The sequence below is a fragment of the Procambarus clarkii genome, chromosome 49 (genome assembly GCF_040958095.1).
Source record: "Procambarus clarkii isolate CNS0578487 chromosome 49, FALCON_Pclarkii_2.0, whole genome shotgun sequence".
NCBI classification, from domain to species: domain Eukaryota; kingdom Metazoa; phylum Arthropoda; class Malacostraca; order Decapoda; family Cambaridae; genus Procambarus; species Procambarus clarkii.
The window spans coordinates 28,762,787-28,778,574 of record NC_091198.1 but is presented as its reverse complement, the minus strand read 5'-3'; the positions used below and the strand labels follow the sequence as shown (position 1 = coordinate 28,778,574).

Here is a 15,788-nt window from a genome sequence, read left to right as displayed (position 1 = left end):
CCCTGTTCAGGTCTCAAAGAACGCTCGGTTGAAGGCCAGTGTTGGCACTGTTCTCCTCCCGCCCCAATGTTGCGACCGGTGTTCGGAATCTGCAGGACTACCACGATGATAATCGGCATATCCTTGATGCCCAAGGCCATTCTGTCCTCCAGGTACTGTTTTTACTAGTCCCTCTCGTGGTCGTCGCCGTCAACCCCTTTGGGTAGGGAAGATTACCTTTGATGGTAGGACCCTTCCATCCTCTGTCATTCTTGCTGGTGCAGACCCCCTCCCAATCCGGCCCGTTGGCGCCGTGAGAAGGGCTTAGTAGACGGCTGCCGAAGTGTGATGCTCCACGGGACAGTCCTCTGTCCTTTTCTAGCCTTGTGCTCCTGCTGCCATCCTCTCCAATTGTGCTGAGCATCTTTTCCTTTTCCTTTGTTTAGTTTTTCTTCCCCCTCTTCTCCTATCTGCTTGGCGTTTCCTGCCGACCTTTTGCTTGTTTTGGTTATTCCCTTGGACTTCTTCTATTTTGACGCCCGGGTGCTTGAGGAGGCATACTCTTGCACCCGTAGAACTGTAGTACCCGACGTCGAGAGCGAGGGAAACCTTTTATTGTCAATCCCCCTTTCGTCACTGAACCCGATCTCGACGGACTGTCGGTTTCTTAAGGTGGCGTTTGTGGGGCGTATACTCACGACGCACCCCTAGGAGGCCCCGACAAGATCGGCGATAGCTTCTTGTTGGGTGTCCTGCCTCTAATTGTGGCTCCATGGTGGGTGTGGGGGCACATTCGTGAGTGAATTCTTCTTTTCGTCAAGATGATAACCCCTGTTTCGGCTGCTTCTGGCTTACCTTCTCAGGCTCGTGGGGTGGGCGACCAAGCCCCCGAGTCGGTCCGTATTGGAAGACCGGGCTCTGTAGCCTCCGCTGCATTGGGCCCCGACCTTGCTCCTCCTTTGGCCTCTCTGACTCCTTCCCCTGGCCCCCCTCCCTCCTCTGTGGTTGGGTCGAGCCCCAAGCCCCCAGTGGTGACTACCTCGTCCCCTGGCGCGGCTCCTTCTCTAGTTGTAACTACTGCGCCTTTTAACCCCTCTCTCTCTGGGGGTTCTCACCGCCGTCCTCGTCACGGCCGCCCTCGCTCGCTTCCTTCCAGTTCTGCTACCTATCAAGCCTTGTTTGGTCCCGCTTCGTGGGCCAAATATTTTGATCTCCACCCTCTTGATTCTGCGCATCCTGACGATTTCTCCCTCCATCGACATCTCATTGATTCCGTGGATACCTCCATTACTTTCAACCCCACTCGTCTCGGTACACGTGTCGTTGCTGCTCCTTCTCAGGATGCTGCTTCCCGCTTGGCTGCCTTATCCTGCCTTGGCGAGACCCCCGTTCGGGTCTCGAAGAACGCTCATTTGAATGCCAGTGTTGGCACTATTTTGCTCCCGCCCCATGTTGCGACCGGTGTTCGGGACCTGCGCGACTGCCACGACGATATTCGACATATCCTCGCTGCCCAGGGCCATTCTATTCTCCAGGTGGACACGTTTACTCGTCCCCCTCGTGGTAGTCGCCGTCAACCCCTCCGGGTTGTGAAGATTACCTTTGATGGTAGGACCCTTCCACCCTCTGTCATTCTTGCTGGTGCCAGGTGCTCTGCCCAGGAGTACATTCCTTCTCCTCGGCTCTGCAACAAGTGCTGGAGGTTTGGGCATGGTGCCCTCCGCTGCTCCGGGACTGTCTCTCTCTGTCCTTTGTGTGGTGGCGAAGGTCGCTCTAAGTCGGAGTGCACTTCTCCCCAGGCTCGTTGCCTCAACTGCGGTGAGGCCCATCCTACCTTCTCCCGTGCGTGTGTCCATTACAAGCTTGAGGCAGCCGTCCTCAACCTGAAGCACCGGGAGCGTTTATCTTTTCCTGAGGCGAGGCGCCAGGTTCGCCGGCTCCCGCCTTATGCTAATATCTCTTATGCTCGCGTGTTGCGCTCTTCCTCTCCTCGTCCTTCCCGCCTTCCTCAGACTCACAACCGTTTCCGGGCCTTGGACCCTGATGCGCCCACTGCCCCCTCCTCTGTTCCTTTGGGTTCTCTCCCGAAGGATCCTCCTCCTGGTCCTCTGTCTGGGGTTCCCCTTCCTTCTACCCGGTCTGTCGTGTCTTCTGTGTCTGCTTCCTCGTCCCCCTCCGATCCTCCTTCCCACCCTCTTCCTCCATCTATCGGCTCTCCCCACCGCCTGTCGGTGCGGGCGGAAGTCCATCGCTCTCCTAACGGCCGTCGTGTGTGCTCTCGTTCGGCTTCTCCTGTTGAGACACTGGAATCCGTTGCCCGGTACGTAGTTGCTGGGACACCGGTCTCTTTAAGTCAGAAGCGTCAGCCTGGCTCCTCCCCTTCCTCTTCCCCGGCGGGTAAGAAGGCTTCGCTTTCTTCCTCAGCTCCTCCTCCTGGCTCTGTTGCTCCTTCCCCTCCCGTTTCAGTGCTTGCGCCCCCTGTTCCTGCTATGGAGGTTTCTTTGGCCCCTGCTTCCCTTTCGGTTGCTGCTCTTGCTGGGGTGCGCTCCCCTCTTTCTACTCCCCCTCTTCCTGCTGCTGTCCTTGACTGCTTCTCTCCGTTGTCTCCTCTTCCTCCGGACCCTGCCCGCCCACCTCTGATCTGTTCTCCCGTTTCCTTCCCTCCGTCTTTGCAGGCACCATGCCCCCTAACCCTGACTTTGCTGACCCTGATCCCGACCCTGATATTCTTTAACGTGCTCTGTTGCTCTTTCGCCTTTGTTTCTTCCTTGTTCTCTGTTTTTGTCCTTTCTCTTCTCGTCGTTGTCCATTCTTCAATGGAACGTTCGAGGTTATTACGCCAATTTCCTCGAACTCCAGCTTCTGATTTCGCGGTTTTCGCCCCTTTGTGTCTGTCTCCAGGAGCCAATGCTTGGTGCTCGTCCTGGTCGTTTTCGTGGCTATTCCTTTCTCTCCCCCCCCCCCCCAAGCCATTGCTGGGGCTTCTAATTCTTCTGCTCTATTGATTCGGGCTGATGTTCCCTTTGTTCCTTTACTTTTTCCTTCGCCTCTCCATTGTTCTGCTGCTCGTATCTTTGTGGGGGTAAATGGTACACAGTTTGTTCCATTTATCTCCCCCCGAGTGTCCCGCTCTCTCTTCCTGATTTGAAACACCACCTAGACTCCTTGCCGGAGCCTGTGCTCCTGCTGGGTGACTTCAATTGTCGTCATTCTCATTGGGGTGACGTTCTGACGAATACCCGGGGTCGCCTCCTTGAGCCGTTTCTCCTCTCTTCTTCCCTGTCTCTTCTGAATTCTGGTGAGCCCACTCATTTGGACTCTCGGACTCGCACCCTTTCTTGTCTTGATCTTTCTCTCTGCTCTTCTTCTCTTTACTTAGATTTCACGTGGCAGGTTCTTGATGACCTCCATGGAAGTGAACATTTCCCCAACCTTGTTTCCTTTTTCTCTTTTCGCCCTTCCCTCTCTTTCCCTAGGTGGCAGTTTGCCAAGGCAGACTGGACCCTATTTACCCTCAGTGCTGCTCTCTCTGACCTCTCCCTTCTGCCTCTCTCTCGCGCTCTCCTCCTTTTTCATGACACTGTCTTCAACGCTGCCCTCCACTCTATTCCTCGCTCTTCCTCTCGGGGTCCACGGAAGTGCGTTCCCTGGTGGAATGCGGACTGTGCTCGGGCTGTCCGCTGTAAGCGTGCAGCCTGGAAGAGGCACCGCCATAGGCAGACGACCGATTCTTTTCTTTTCTTTCGGAAAGCGAGTGCGGTGGCCCGTAGGGCCATCCGTACGGCTAAACGTGAATGTTGGGCATCTTGTGTCTCAACAATTACGTCCGAGACCCCTCTGGCCCAGATCTGGAAGCGTATCCGCAAGATAGCGGGTAAGTTCGTTCCCGATGTTTCACCGGTCCTTCACCTCCGTGATACTCTTGTGGCGGACCCGTTGCAGGTCGCTTCCGAACTGGGTTCCCACTTTTCTTCTGTTAGCTCTGGTCTTCATCTTTCCCAATCTTTTCTTCTTCGTAAACCTGTCCTTGAGTCTCGTCCTTTAGATTTCTGCACTCATCTTCAGCTTCCCTATAATGATCCCTTCTCTCTCTCTCTGAACTTCTTTCTGCCCTGGCCCTCTGCGGTTCTACGGCGGCGGGCTCCGATGGTATTCATTATGAGATGCTTCGCCATCTCCCTCCGAGCACGTCTCAGTATTTACTGACTCTGTATAATCGGATCTGGGAGACGTCGTCAGTCCCTGAGGGCTGGCTCGATGCCGTTGTCCTCCCTGTTCGCAAACCGGGGTCTCTGGGTACTTCCCCTAAGGACTTTCGCCCTATTGCTCTCACAAGTTGTCTGCAAACTCTTTGAACGTATGGTTAACGTTCGTCTGATGTGGTTCCTGGAACACCATCACCTTCTCTCCCCTTCTCAATTTGGTTTCCGCAAGTGCCGCAGCACGACAGATTTCCTGGTGAACTTGGAGGTCTATATTCGTACTGCTTTTGCTGCGAAGACCTCCGTTGTTGCCGTCCTTTTTGACCTAGAAAAGGCTTACGACACCACTTGGCGTTATCATATCCTATCTCAACTTCATTTTTTTGGCCTTCGTGGTCATCTCCCTCTCTTTCTCCGCAGCTTCCTCTCTCGTCGTTCCTTTCGGGTGCGCCTTGGCACTGCTCTCTCTCCCTCTTTTCAGCAATACGAAGGTGTGCCCCAGGGTAGTGTTCTGAGCACTACTCTTTTTCTGGTTGCCCTCAATGGTCTTCTTTCCTCTCTTCCTTCTGGTGTCTTCTCCGCTCTCTATGTCGATGATCTTACCCTTTGTTGTCAGGGTGATGATTCGCCTCTCCTTCAACGCCAGCTTCAACTTGCAATTGATGCCGTGTCGTCTTGGGCCACAGGTCATGGCTTCAAGTTCTCTACTTCTAAGACGTGTGCCATGACTTTTACGCGGAAACGGGTTGTTCTTCGTCCCTCTTTGTCACTTTATGGTCATCCCCTTGAATACAAAGATTCCGCGAAGCTTTTGGGGTTATTCCTTGACACTCGTTTGTCTTGGTCTCCCCATATCTCTTACCTCCGTGTTGAGTGCTCTAAGGCCCTTACCCTCCTTCGGGTCTTGTCCCATACTTCTTGGGGGGCAGATAGGCGAACTCTCCTTGCTTTACATTCCTCTCTCGTCCTGTCTAAGCTCGATTATGGTTGCCCTGCTTACTCGTCTGCTTCTCCTTCTACTCTTCGCCGTCTTGATGCTTTGCACCATACTGGGTTGCGCCTCAGTTCTGGTGCCTTTCGTTCGACTCCCATCCTTAGCTTGTATGTTGACACTGGCTTCCTGTCTCTCCAGGACCGCCGTGATCGCTACTGTCTTCGCTATCTTGCGCGGTCCTTGCAACATCCTTCCTCTCGCCTCTGTCGTGCTTTAACTTTTACCCCTCCTGCGGTTCCTGTTCCTCTTCACCACCTCCCTCTTTCTGTCCGGTTATCTCGCCTACAAGATTCTCTCTCCGTTCGTATTTCTGATGTTTCTCCTCGTGTTGTTCCTTCGTTGCCCCCGTGGAGGGTCCCTCTTCCGCGGTTTTGTACTTCCTTGACCGGTATCACTAAAGTAAGTAAGTAATTATCAAAAGAAGGCACCAAACCGGGAAGGCTATGTAGCACCATCAAAGACGCAAAATAATCAGAGGGCGCTAAATATCACCAAGGATGCCAATACGAGAACAAAAACGCATAAGGCGAACGATATCAAAAGTATCCGAGTCACCAAGAATTCTATCGAGGGACAGGTGACCGCGAGGGGCGGTCGGAAAGCAAGACATACGCTCGTCCTGGAAGTCAGTACATTCAAGAAGGACATGCACGACCGTAAGAGGGACAATGCAACTAGGACAATAAGGAGCAGGGCGGCGCTCCATCAAGTGACCATGGGTTAAGCGAGTATGGCCAATACGCAACCTCGCCAGAGCTGTTTCCCACCGCCGGTTACGGTGGAAGGAGGACTGCCACGGGGAAACACAACATTTAAGAGTACGTAGCTTGTTACCAGTAACAGACAACCAAGAAGCCTGCCAACGGGTAAGGACTGAGGAATGGATAACCGGGTAAAAGTCGGAATACGGAATGCCCTTACGAGAGATAGGACAAGAGCGGACATCTTCCTTGGCGGCAGCATCCGCACGCTCATTTAAAGACACACCAATATGGCTGGGAACCCAACAAAACTAAACCGACTTAAATTTACTGTGAACGAGAAACAGCCAATGCTGGATCTCGACAACCACTGGATGCACTGGATTAAAGGACCCGAGAGCCATGAGGACACTGCGAGAGTCAACAACAACTACAAAGGAAGACTGACAACGAGAAAGTAGGAGACGAAGAGCATAGAGAATAGCATAAAGTTCCGCTGTAAAGATGCTAGTCTCCGGAGGCAAGCGACACATATAAGTGCGATCAGGAAAAACAACAGAGTAGCCAACACCGTCCGCTGACTTAGACCCATCGGTGAAGACAGAAACGGAGCGGGAGTGAGAAAAGTGCTCAAGGAAAAGGCGTTTTAGAACCATAGGAGGGGTAAAAGCTTTAGTGATACGGGTCAAGGATGTACAAAACCGCGGAAGAGGGACCCTCCATCGGGGCAAAGAAGGAACAACACGAGGAGAAACATCAGAAATACGAACGGAAAGAGAATCCTGCAGGCGTGATAACCGGACAGAAAGAGGGAGGTGGTGAAGAGGAACAGGAACCGCAGGAGGGGTAAAAGTTAAAGCACGACAGAGGCGAGAGGAAGGATGTTGCAAGGACCGCGCAAGATAGCGAAGACAGTAGCGATCACGGCGGTCCTGGAGAGACAGGAAGCCAGTGTCAACATACAAGCTAAGGACGGGAGTCGAACGAAAGGCACCAGAACTGAGGCGCAACCCAGTATGGTGCAAAGCATCAAGACGGCGAAGAGTAGAAGGAGAAGCAGACGAGTAAGCAGGGCAACCATAATCGAGCTTAGACAGGACGAGAGAGGAATGTAAAGCAAGGAGAGTGCGCCTATCTGCCCCCCCAAGAAGTATGGGACAAGACCCGAAGGAGGGTAAGGGCCTTAGAGCACTCAACACGGAGGTAAGAGATATGGGGAGACCAAGACAAACGAGTGTCAAGGAATAACCCCAAAAGCTTCGCGGAATCTTTGTATTCAAGGGGATGACCATAAAGTGACAAAGAGGGACGAAGAACAACCCGTTTCCGCGTAAATGTCATGGCACAAGTCTTAGAAGTAGAGAACTTGAAGCCATGATCAGTGGCCCAAGACGACACGGCATCAATTGCAAGTTGAAGCCGGCGTTGAAGGAGAGGCGAATCATCACCCTGACAACAAAGGGTAAGATCATCGACATAGAGAGCGGAGAAGACACCAGAAGGAAGAGAGGAAAGAAGACCATTGAGGGCAACCAGAAAAAGAGTAGTGCTCAGAACACTACCCTGGGGCACACCTTCGTATTGCTGAAAAGAGGGAGAGAGAGCGGTACCAAGGCGCACCCGAAAGGAACGACGAGAGAGGAAGCTGCGGAGAAAGAGAGGGAGATGACCACGAAGGCCAAAAGAATGAAGTTGAGATAGGATATGATAACGCCAAGTGGTGTCGTAAGCCTTTTCCAGGACAAAAAGGACGGCAACAACGGAAGTCTTCGCAGCAAAAGCAGTACGAATATAGACCTCCAAGTTCACCAGGACATCTGTCGTGCTGCGGCACTTGCGGAAACCAAATTGAGAAGGGGAGAGGTGGTGATGGTGTTCCAGGAACCACATCAGAGGAACGTTAACCATACGTTCAAAGAGTTTGCAGACACAACTTGTGAGAGCAATAGGGCGAAAGTCCTTAGGGGAAGTACCCAGAGACCCCGGTTTGCGAACAGGGAGGACAACGGCATCGAGCCAGTCCTCAGGGACTGACGACGACTCCCAGATCCGATTATACAGACTCGGTAAATACTGAGACGTGCTCGGAGGGAGATGGCGAAGCATCTCATAATGAATACCATCGGAGCCCGCCGCCGTAGAACCGCAGAGGGCCAGGGCAGAACGAAGTTCAGAGAGAGAGAAGGGATCATTATAGGGAAGCTGAAGACGAGTGCAGAAATCTAAAGGACGAGACTCAAGGACAGGTTTACGAAGAAGGAAAGATTGGGGAAGATGAAGACCAGAGCTAACAGAAGAAAAGTGGGAACCCAGTTCGGAAGCGACCTGCAACGGGTCCGCCACAAGAGTATCATGGAGGTGAAGGACCGGTGAAACATCGGGAACGAACTTACCCGCTATCTTGCGGATACGCTTCCAGATCTGGGCCAGAGGGGTTTCGGACGTAATTGTTGAGACATAAGATGCCCAACATTCACGTTTAGCCGTACGGATGGCCCTACGGGCCACTGCACTCGCTTTCCGAAAGAAAAGAAAAGAATCGGTCGTCTGCCTACGGCGGTGCCTCTTCCAGGTTGCACGCTTACAGCGGACAGCCCGAGCACAGTCCGCATTCCACCAGGGAACGCACTTCCGTGGACGCCGAGAGGAAGAGCGAGGAATAGAGCGGAGGGCAGCGTTGAAGACAGTGTCATGAAAAAGGAGGAGAGCGCGAGAGAGAGGCAGAAGGGAGAGGTCAGAGAGAGCAGCACTGAGGGTAAATAGGGTCCAGTCTGCCTTAGCAAACTGCCACCTAGGGAAAGAGAGGGAAGGGCGAAAAGAGAAAAAGGAAACAAGGATGGGGAAATGATCACTCCCAAGGAGGTCATCAAGAACCTGCCACGTGAAATCTAAATAAAGAGAAGAAGAGCAGAGAGAAAGATCAAGACAAGAAAGGGTGCGAGTCCGAGAGTCCAAATGACTGGGCTCATCAGAATTCAGAAGAGACAGGGAAGAAGATAGGAGAAACGGCTCAAGGAGGCGACCCCGGGTATTCGTCAGAACGTCACCCCAAAGAGAATGACAATTGAAGTCACCCAGCAGGAGCACAGGCTCCGGCAAGGAGTCTAGGTGGTGTTTCAAATCAGGAAGAGAGAGCGGGACACTCGGGGGGAGATAAATGGAACAAACTGTGTACCATTTCCCCACAAAGATACGAGCAGCAGAACAATGGAGAGGCGAAGGAAAAAGTAAAGGAACAAAGGGAACATCTGCACGAATCAAGAGAGCAGAAGAATTAGAAGCCCCAGCAATGGCTGGGGGGGGGGGGGGAGAGAAAGGAATAGCCACGAAAACGACCAGGACGAGCACCAAGCATTGGCTCCTGGAGACACACAAAGGGGCGAAAACCGCGAAATCAGAAGTTGGAGTTCGAGGAAATTGGCGTAATAACCTCGAACGTTCCATTGAAGAATGGACAACGACGAGAAGAGAAAGGACAAAAACAGAGAACAAGGAAGAAACAAAGGCGAAAGAGCAACAGAGCACGTTAAAGAATATCAGGGTCGGGATCAGGGTCAGCAAAGTCAGGGTTAGGGGGCATGGGTAAACTGAGCAAAGACGGAGGGAAGGAAACGGGAGAACAGATCAGAGGTGGGCGGGCGGGGTCCGGAGGAGGAGGAGGAAGAGGAGGAGACAACGGAGAGGAGTAGGCAAGGACAGCAGTAGGAAGAGGGGGAGTAGAAAGAGGGGAGCGCACCCCAGCAAGAGCAGCAACCGAAAGGGAAGCAGGGGCCAAAGAAACCTCCATAGCAGGAACAGGGGGCGCAACCACTGAAACGGGAGGGGAAGGAGCAACAGAGCCAGAAGTAGGAGCTAAGGAAGAAAGCGAAGCCTTCTTACCCGCCGGGGAAGAGGAAGGAGAGGAGCCAGGCTTACGCTTCTGACTTAAAGAGACAGGTGTCCCAGCAACTACGTACCGGGCAACGGATTCCAGTGTCTCAACAGGAGAAGCCGAACGAGAGCACACACGACGGCCATTAGGAGAGCGATGGACATCCGCCTGCACCGACAGGCGGCGGGGAGAGCCGATAGATGGAGGAAGAGGATGGGAAGGAGGATCGGAGGGGAACGAGGAAGAAGACACAGGAGACATGACAGACCGGGTTGAAAGAAGGGGAACCCCAGACAGAGGACCAGGAGGGGGACCCCTCGGGAGAGAACTCAAAGGAACAGAGGAGGGGGCAGTGGGCGTATCAGGGTCCAAGGCCCAGAAACGGTTGAGAGTCTGAGGAAGGGGGGAAGGACGAGGAGAGGAAGAGCGCAACACGCGAGCATAAGAGATGTTAGTATAAGGCGGGAGCCGGCGAACCTGGCGCCTCGCCTCAGGAAAAGACAAACGCTCCCGGTGCTTCAGGTTAAGGACGGCCGCCTCAAGCTTGTAATGGACACAGGCACGGGAGAACGTAGGATGGGCCTCACCGCAGTTGAGGCAGCGAGCTTGGGGAGAAGTGCACTCCGACTTAAGGTGACCTTCACTCCCACACAAAGGACAGAGAGAGACAGTCCCAGAGCAGCGGAGGGCACCATGCCCAAACCTCCAGCACTTGTTACAAAGTCGAGGAGAAGGAATATACTCTTGGACAGAGCACCTAGCACCAGCAAGAATGACAGAGGATGGAAGGGTCCTACCATCAAAGGTGATCTTCACAACGCGAAGGGGTTGACGGCGACGACCACGAGGGGGACGAGTAAACGAGTCAACCTGGAGGACAGAATGGCCTTGGGCATCAAGGATATGCCGAATATCATCGTGGCAATCCTGCAGATTCCGAACACCGGTTGCAACATGGGGTGGGAGGAGAATAGTGCCAACACTGGAATTCATCTGAACGTTCTTTGAGACCCGAACAGGGATCTCGCCAAGGCAAGATAAGGCACCCAAGCGGGAAGCCGCATCCTGAGAAGGAGCAGCAACGACACGTGTACCGAGACGAGTGGGGTTTAAAGTAACACACGCATCCACGGAATCTACAAGATGCCGATGGAGGGAGAAATCGTCAGGAGGCGCAGAATCAAGAGGGAGGAGATCAAAGTATTTGGCCCATGAAGCAGGACCAAACAAGGCCTGATACGCATCAGCACGGGAAGGAATCGAGCGAGTGCGGTTGGGGCGCGAACGGCGTTGAGAACCCCTAGAGAGAGAGAGGGGTCAAAAGGCGCAGTAGTCACAACGAAAGACTTTGCCACACCAGGGGACGAAGTGGTCACCACCGGGGGCTGGAGGCTCGACCCAACCTCAGAGGAGGGAGGGGAGCTGGGGGAAGAAGTCAGGACGGTCAAAGGAGGAGCAAGGTCGGGGCCCAACACAGCGGGAGCTACAGAGCCAGGTCTTCCAATACAGGCCGACTCGGGGGCTTGGTCGCCCACCCCACGAGCCTGAGAGGGTACAACGGAAACATTCAACGACATAGAGACGAAAAGTGACAAATTCATCCACGAATGTGCCCCCATACCCACCATGGAGCCACAATTAGAGGCAGGACACCCAACAGGAAGCTATCGCCGATCATGCCGGGGCCCCCTAGGGGTGCGTCGTGAGTATACGCCCCACAAACGCCACCTTAAGAACCGTCAGTCCGTCGAGATCGGGTTCAGCGACGAAAGGGGGATCAATACCAATAAAAGGTTCCCCTCGCTCGAGACGTCGGGTACTACAGTTCTACGGGTGCAAGAGTATGCCTCCTCAAGCACCCGGGCGTCAAAATAGAAGAAGTCCAAAGAAATAATCCAAAACAAGCAAAAGGTCGGCAGGAAACCACAAGCAGATAGTAGAAGAGGGGGGAGAAAAACGAAACATAAGGAAAAGGAAAAGCGATCCGGCACAATTGGAGAAGACAGCAGCAGGAGTGCAAAGCCAGAAAAGGACAGAGGACTGCCCAACGGAGCATCACACTCCGGCAGCCGTCCACCAAGCCCCCTCACGACGCCAACGGGCCGGAAGGGGAGGGGGAGGAAAAGGAAAAGGTGCTCAGCAGAATGGGAGAGGACGGCAGCAGGAGCACTAGGCTAGAAAAGGACAGAGGACTGTCCCAAGGAGCATCACACTCTGGCAGCCGCCCAATAAGCCCCCCCTCACGGCAACAACGAGCCGAGCGGGGAGGGGGGTGGGAAGCGAGTAATTATCAAAAAAGATGGCACCAAACTGGGAAGGTTATGTAGGGAATTGTGGGAAGGACAGTTTGTGGTTCAAACTCCCACACATAGCCGAGCCACAGCAACACGTGGCTGGGTACAGCCGAGTTTTAATGCAAGTTCCTTGCATTTTATTCTTTAAAACTACTAGGGAGGCTCTTCTGGATCCCATTAAGCATGCTCAAATGTAGGCATGAGCAAGGAAAAAGAGGGGGGGGTTAATGGCGAGGGTGTAAGACTATACAAGTTACCATTACACACGGATCTCACTAACATGAAGCATCAAATAAATCCAGAAGGGCCGTGACGAGGATTCGAACCTGCGTCCGGGAGTATCCCAGACACTGCCTTAGGGAGGCAGGCCTATTGACAATCTTGCCATTGAAGAGGGAGAACGGCCTATTGACATAGTCGGGTGCAAAAGGAGGGGGAGGGGGGGGGGGGGAAATTGTGCAAAATGCTGGTGTGCGCCTCCGAGAGGCTACTGGATCCAGCAAGTTCAGTAGAACTTTGGTTTCAATAAAAAAAAAATTTTAACCACCCTGTCGTAGCTCAGTAGATTAAGGCAGTGTCTGGGATGCTCCCGGACGCGGGTTCGAATCCACGTCACGGCCCTTGTGGATTTGTTCATACAAACTACCCTTCCTGTAGTTTTTGAAGAATCATGAATGTCGACTCAACTTTTCCTCTTACAAAGTACGTAGGATTCCGTTCGTATGAGTTATACAAAGCCATAATTTTTTTTTCCTATTAAATGAAACCGCTCACGATTTAGATGTACTGTCCTGGGGCCTTCGTAGGTTAGAGTAAAGGACATTTAGTCGATTTTTCTTGACGATGGGAAACATGAAAGGCTGACTAGTTAACATTACATATGGTTAACTTTCATCAAGATATAAATTAATTAATTACAGTAGTTTAATCTGTAAGCATTCTATTTATGCAAGCAAGATCTTTATGAACTTAGCCCAGTTCCCTTCCAAGTTTCATTTGAAACTTTGCTAAATATTTGAGTACCAACGATACAGGATAAACAATGGGAACGAACTCATTAAAATTCACACAATGCACGAATTCGTTTAATAAAGATGAAGGCACCTCACTTCTGACCGACTTTTACCAGGGGACGAGAAGATAACCCACGAAGGTTGTAAAAGTTTCTTCGCCCGGCCTTTCGTGTATCCTGCCCTGCTGCAACTGTAAGTATATCCTGTCAAGTGTGTAGAGGTCCAGGGTCACCGAGGTGGAGGCGTATTCCAAGGTGGTGGTTGTCGCGTAAGCAGTCGCCCTATTCACGCCATTGTGGGTCAAAGACAGTCTGCAAACAAATGTAAATTTGAATTAATGATGTATGCACTTTTTCGTTTCAGCACTACCTCACGTTGAGTGTTTCTACTCACGCAAAGTTGCTGGTCTGGTCACTAATAGCGCCGAAAATGAATAAATAACGTCCTGCAACAGGAACCACGAACTCGCTGGTTGTATTGTCCCAACCGCCTCCTGTGTTGGTCACCACTTCCTGTAGTAAAGGATGTTAAACTATTGTTTGCTAGTATGTCTCGAAACTTCAATACCTATATTTAAATATATTTTTTTTAATCTTTGAATAATGTGACAAGTCTATGACAATATAGTCAGGATTTTTAAACGAAGAACAGTTACTATGAACAGGTGCAGTTCAGGATTGTTTAGCGTAAACACACGTGCGTGTGCGTGGGGGTGGGGGGTGGGAGGAGGTAATGGGTTAACACCTAACTTAACTAGTTTAGGGAATAACACTACACCGTCTTAAGTTTAAACTTGAGACGAGTCATGTGGTGCAAGTATACAAACTTATACCTTGCATCATACAGTAGGTTTTAGTTTTGTCAAGCCTTTTCAGCCAAGCTCATTAAAGAACCTCCCCCCCCCCACCCCCATCTTATTTTACTTTAGTGGTACGAAGTTTCTAAGTTCATGTGCCCTATAGCGTGTATATAAATTCCACATCTATTTTTTTCCATTTACTAAAACACAAGTAGCATACATTATACCAAATTCCATTACAGTAGAATTGTCAAAACTCAAATTCTCTAGTCGTTTACCTGAAAATGAACGTGAGCGACGGCGGTAAGTTTATCTGTAGCCCTCTTTACGTTGAAGGACACATGAGGCCTAAGGGAAGAATTTTTAGTGTACACAAATTTGAAACATTGCAAAATATATAAAAAACTAACGGAACAATTTAGTAGCCACGGAGCTGGGAGATCTACTCACGTCACGTCCCTCTGACGTTTTGTAGTGGCGTTAGTAGAGACGTTGGCGAGGGGTCCGGTCTCGTTGTGAAGACTATTGAAAGAGTGCTCTTCAGAGTCTATACCTATTGCTAGGAGACCCACAAGTACCATCCAGATAAGGGTTACGGCCATCTGTTCAATACATTTAAAGTCATGCAATTTATGTAATAATTAAAACCGCAGATATAAACACTACAAAACTTGTATAACCTAAAGTTAAGTATACTGCCAAGCAACACCCAAAATAAAGATTAAATTTATTTAGTAACTTTTAACTACATATCTGAACACACATTTCACAATCTTACTCACCTCAGATAAATAAGTATACACAAAACTGGACGTAGATCTTCACCAAACAAGAGAAGAAGGCAGACTGACCAACACACACTGACCAACGTCGCTTGTAAACTTTCAACAAGGACTTACTGGTCGGGATATCACACTAAGCCGACAACTGCCACACATAACCGGAGTTGCCTGAACGTAAGATCGCAGTTACCTCGCCATCTATTGAGCGAGTTAGGAACAAGAGTCAGAAAGTAATTGTTCATTCACCTGAGAATCATGCAAAAATTAAGCCTTCGCTAAGTATAGTTCACGGTGCATTAAACGCGTGGAGTCGTTGATCAATTTGTAAAATGCCTGAAGACTAGGTGGCCAGCTGTGTCAAGGCGATATCTCGAGCAATGTCTCACATGCGGCCATCGGGACACTGGTGGCCCACAAGCGGCCCACAAACAGCTCACAAGCCGCCCACAAACAGCATACAAGCGGCCCTTTACCCTTCAGTATGTTGCCTGTGAGGCACTCATTTCACCCACACCTTTGACGACCCGACTACCACACCTTAAGTTAAAAATACTGAAAATATATGAGAAAATTGATGTCTTGTGGCCATTCAAACTTAAGTGCTTAATTGTAGGCCCTGTAGCGCTTCAGTTTGTCAATGGATATTTGTCAATGCCAGTTCAGTAGATATCAGTTAATTACCTTTCTAAGTAGTCCACAGGCCCAGTTTTTAGTATGTACAAGAAAAAGTTAAGAAATTTACTACATTTTCTATAGGAATTGATGACATTATACATATAACTGATGTAGTGCAACTTGAAAAGTGTTTTCTTCAAGGAAACAAGAATTTTTAGCTTTGATGTCAATAAATAGAACAAAAATAGATGATGAATAATTGATGAGTTTGACAGGAATGCTCGTGGCACTAGGCATTTATTGGACCAAAGCTACGAGTCTCGCTATTACACAACACCACCAATGCAAGCCACGTAGATGCTCGGTAGAAAGGCTGACGTAGCTTCTTGACATCAGAAAATGATAACTGCATCTAACAACTTTGAAAGTTCGCAATTTCCTTTCACATTATTCACCGCGAAGTGTTAAGTAGTAGAACGTAAACAAATTATGAAGAGACAGTAAAGCTACCGGGCCACAAAGTCTTTTTTATTATTAT

The 15,788-nt window shown here is 50.7% G+C and overlaps 1 protein-coding gene across 1 annotated transcript; it reads right to left on the bottom strand.

Moving 5' to 3' along the window:
- Window positions 1-13,112: 13,112 nt before the first annotated feature.
- LOC138351242 (cerebellin-3-like) lies at window positions 13,113-14,790 on the bottom strand. Its single transcript, XM_069302875.1, has 5 exons — window positions 14,636-14,790; window positions 14,304-14,455; window positions 14,132-14,201; window positions 13,448-13,566; window positions 13,113-13,365 (listed from the first exon to the last, which is right to left on the bottom strand). Exons 2-5 carry the CDS (start codon window positions 14,453-14,455, stop codon window positions 13,164-13,166), a joined length of 543 nt encoding a protein of 180 aa, XP_069158976.1. The 5' UTR covers window positions 14,636-14,790; the 3' UTR covers window positions 13,113-13,163.
- Window positions 14,791-15,788: the final 998 nt, after the last annotated feature.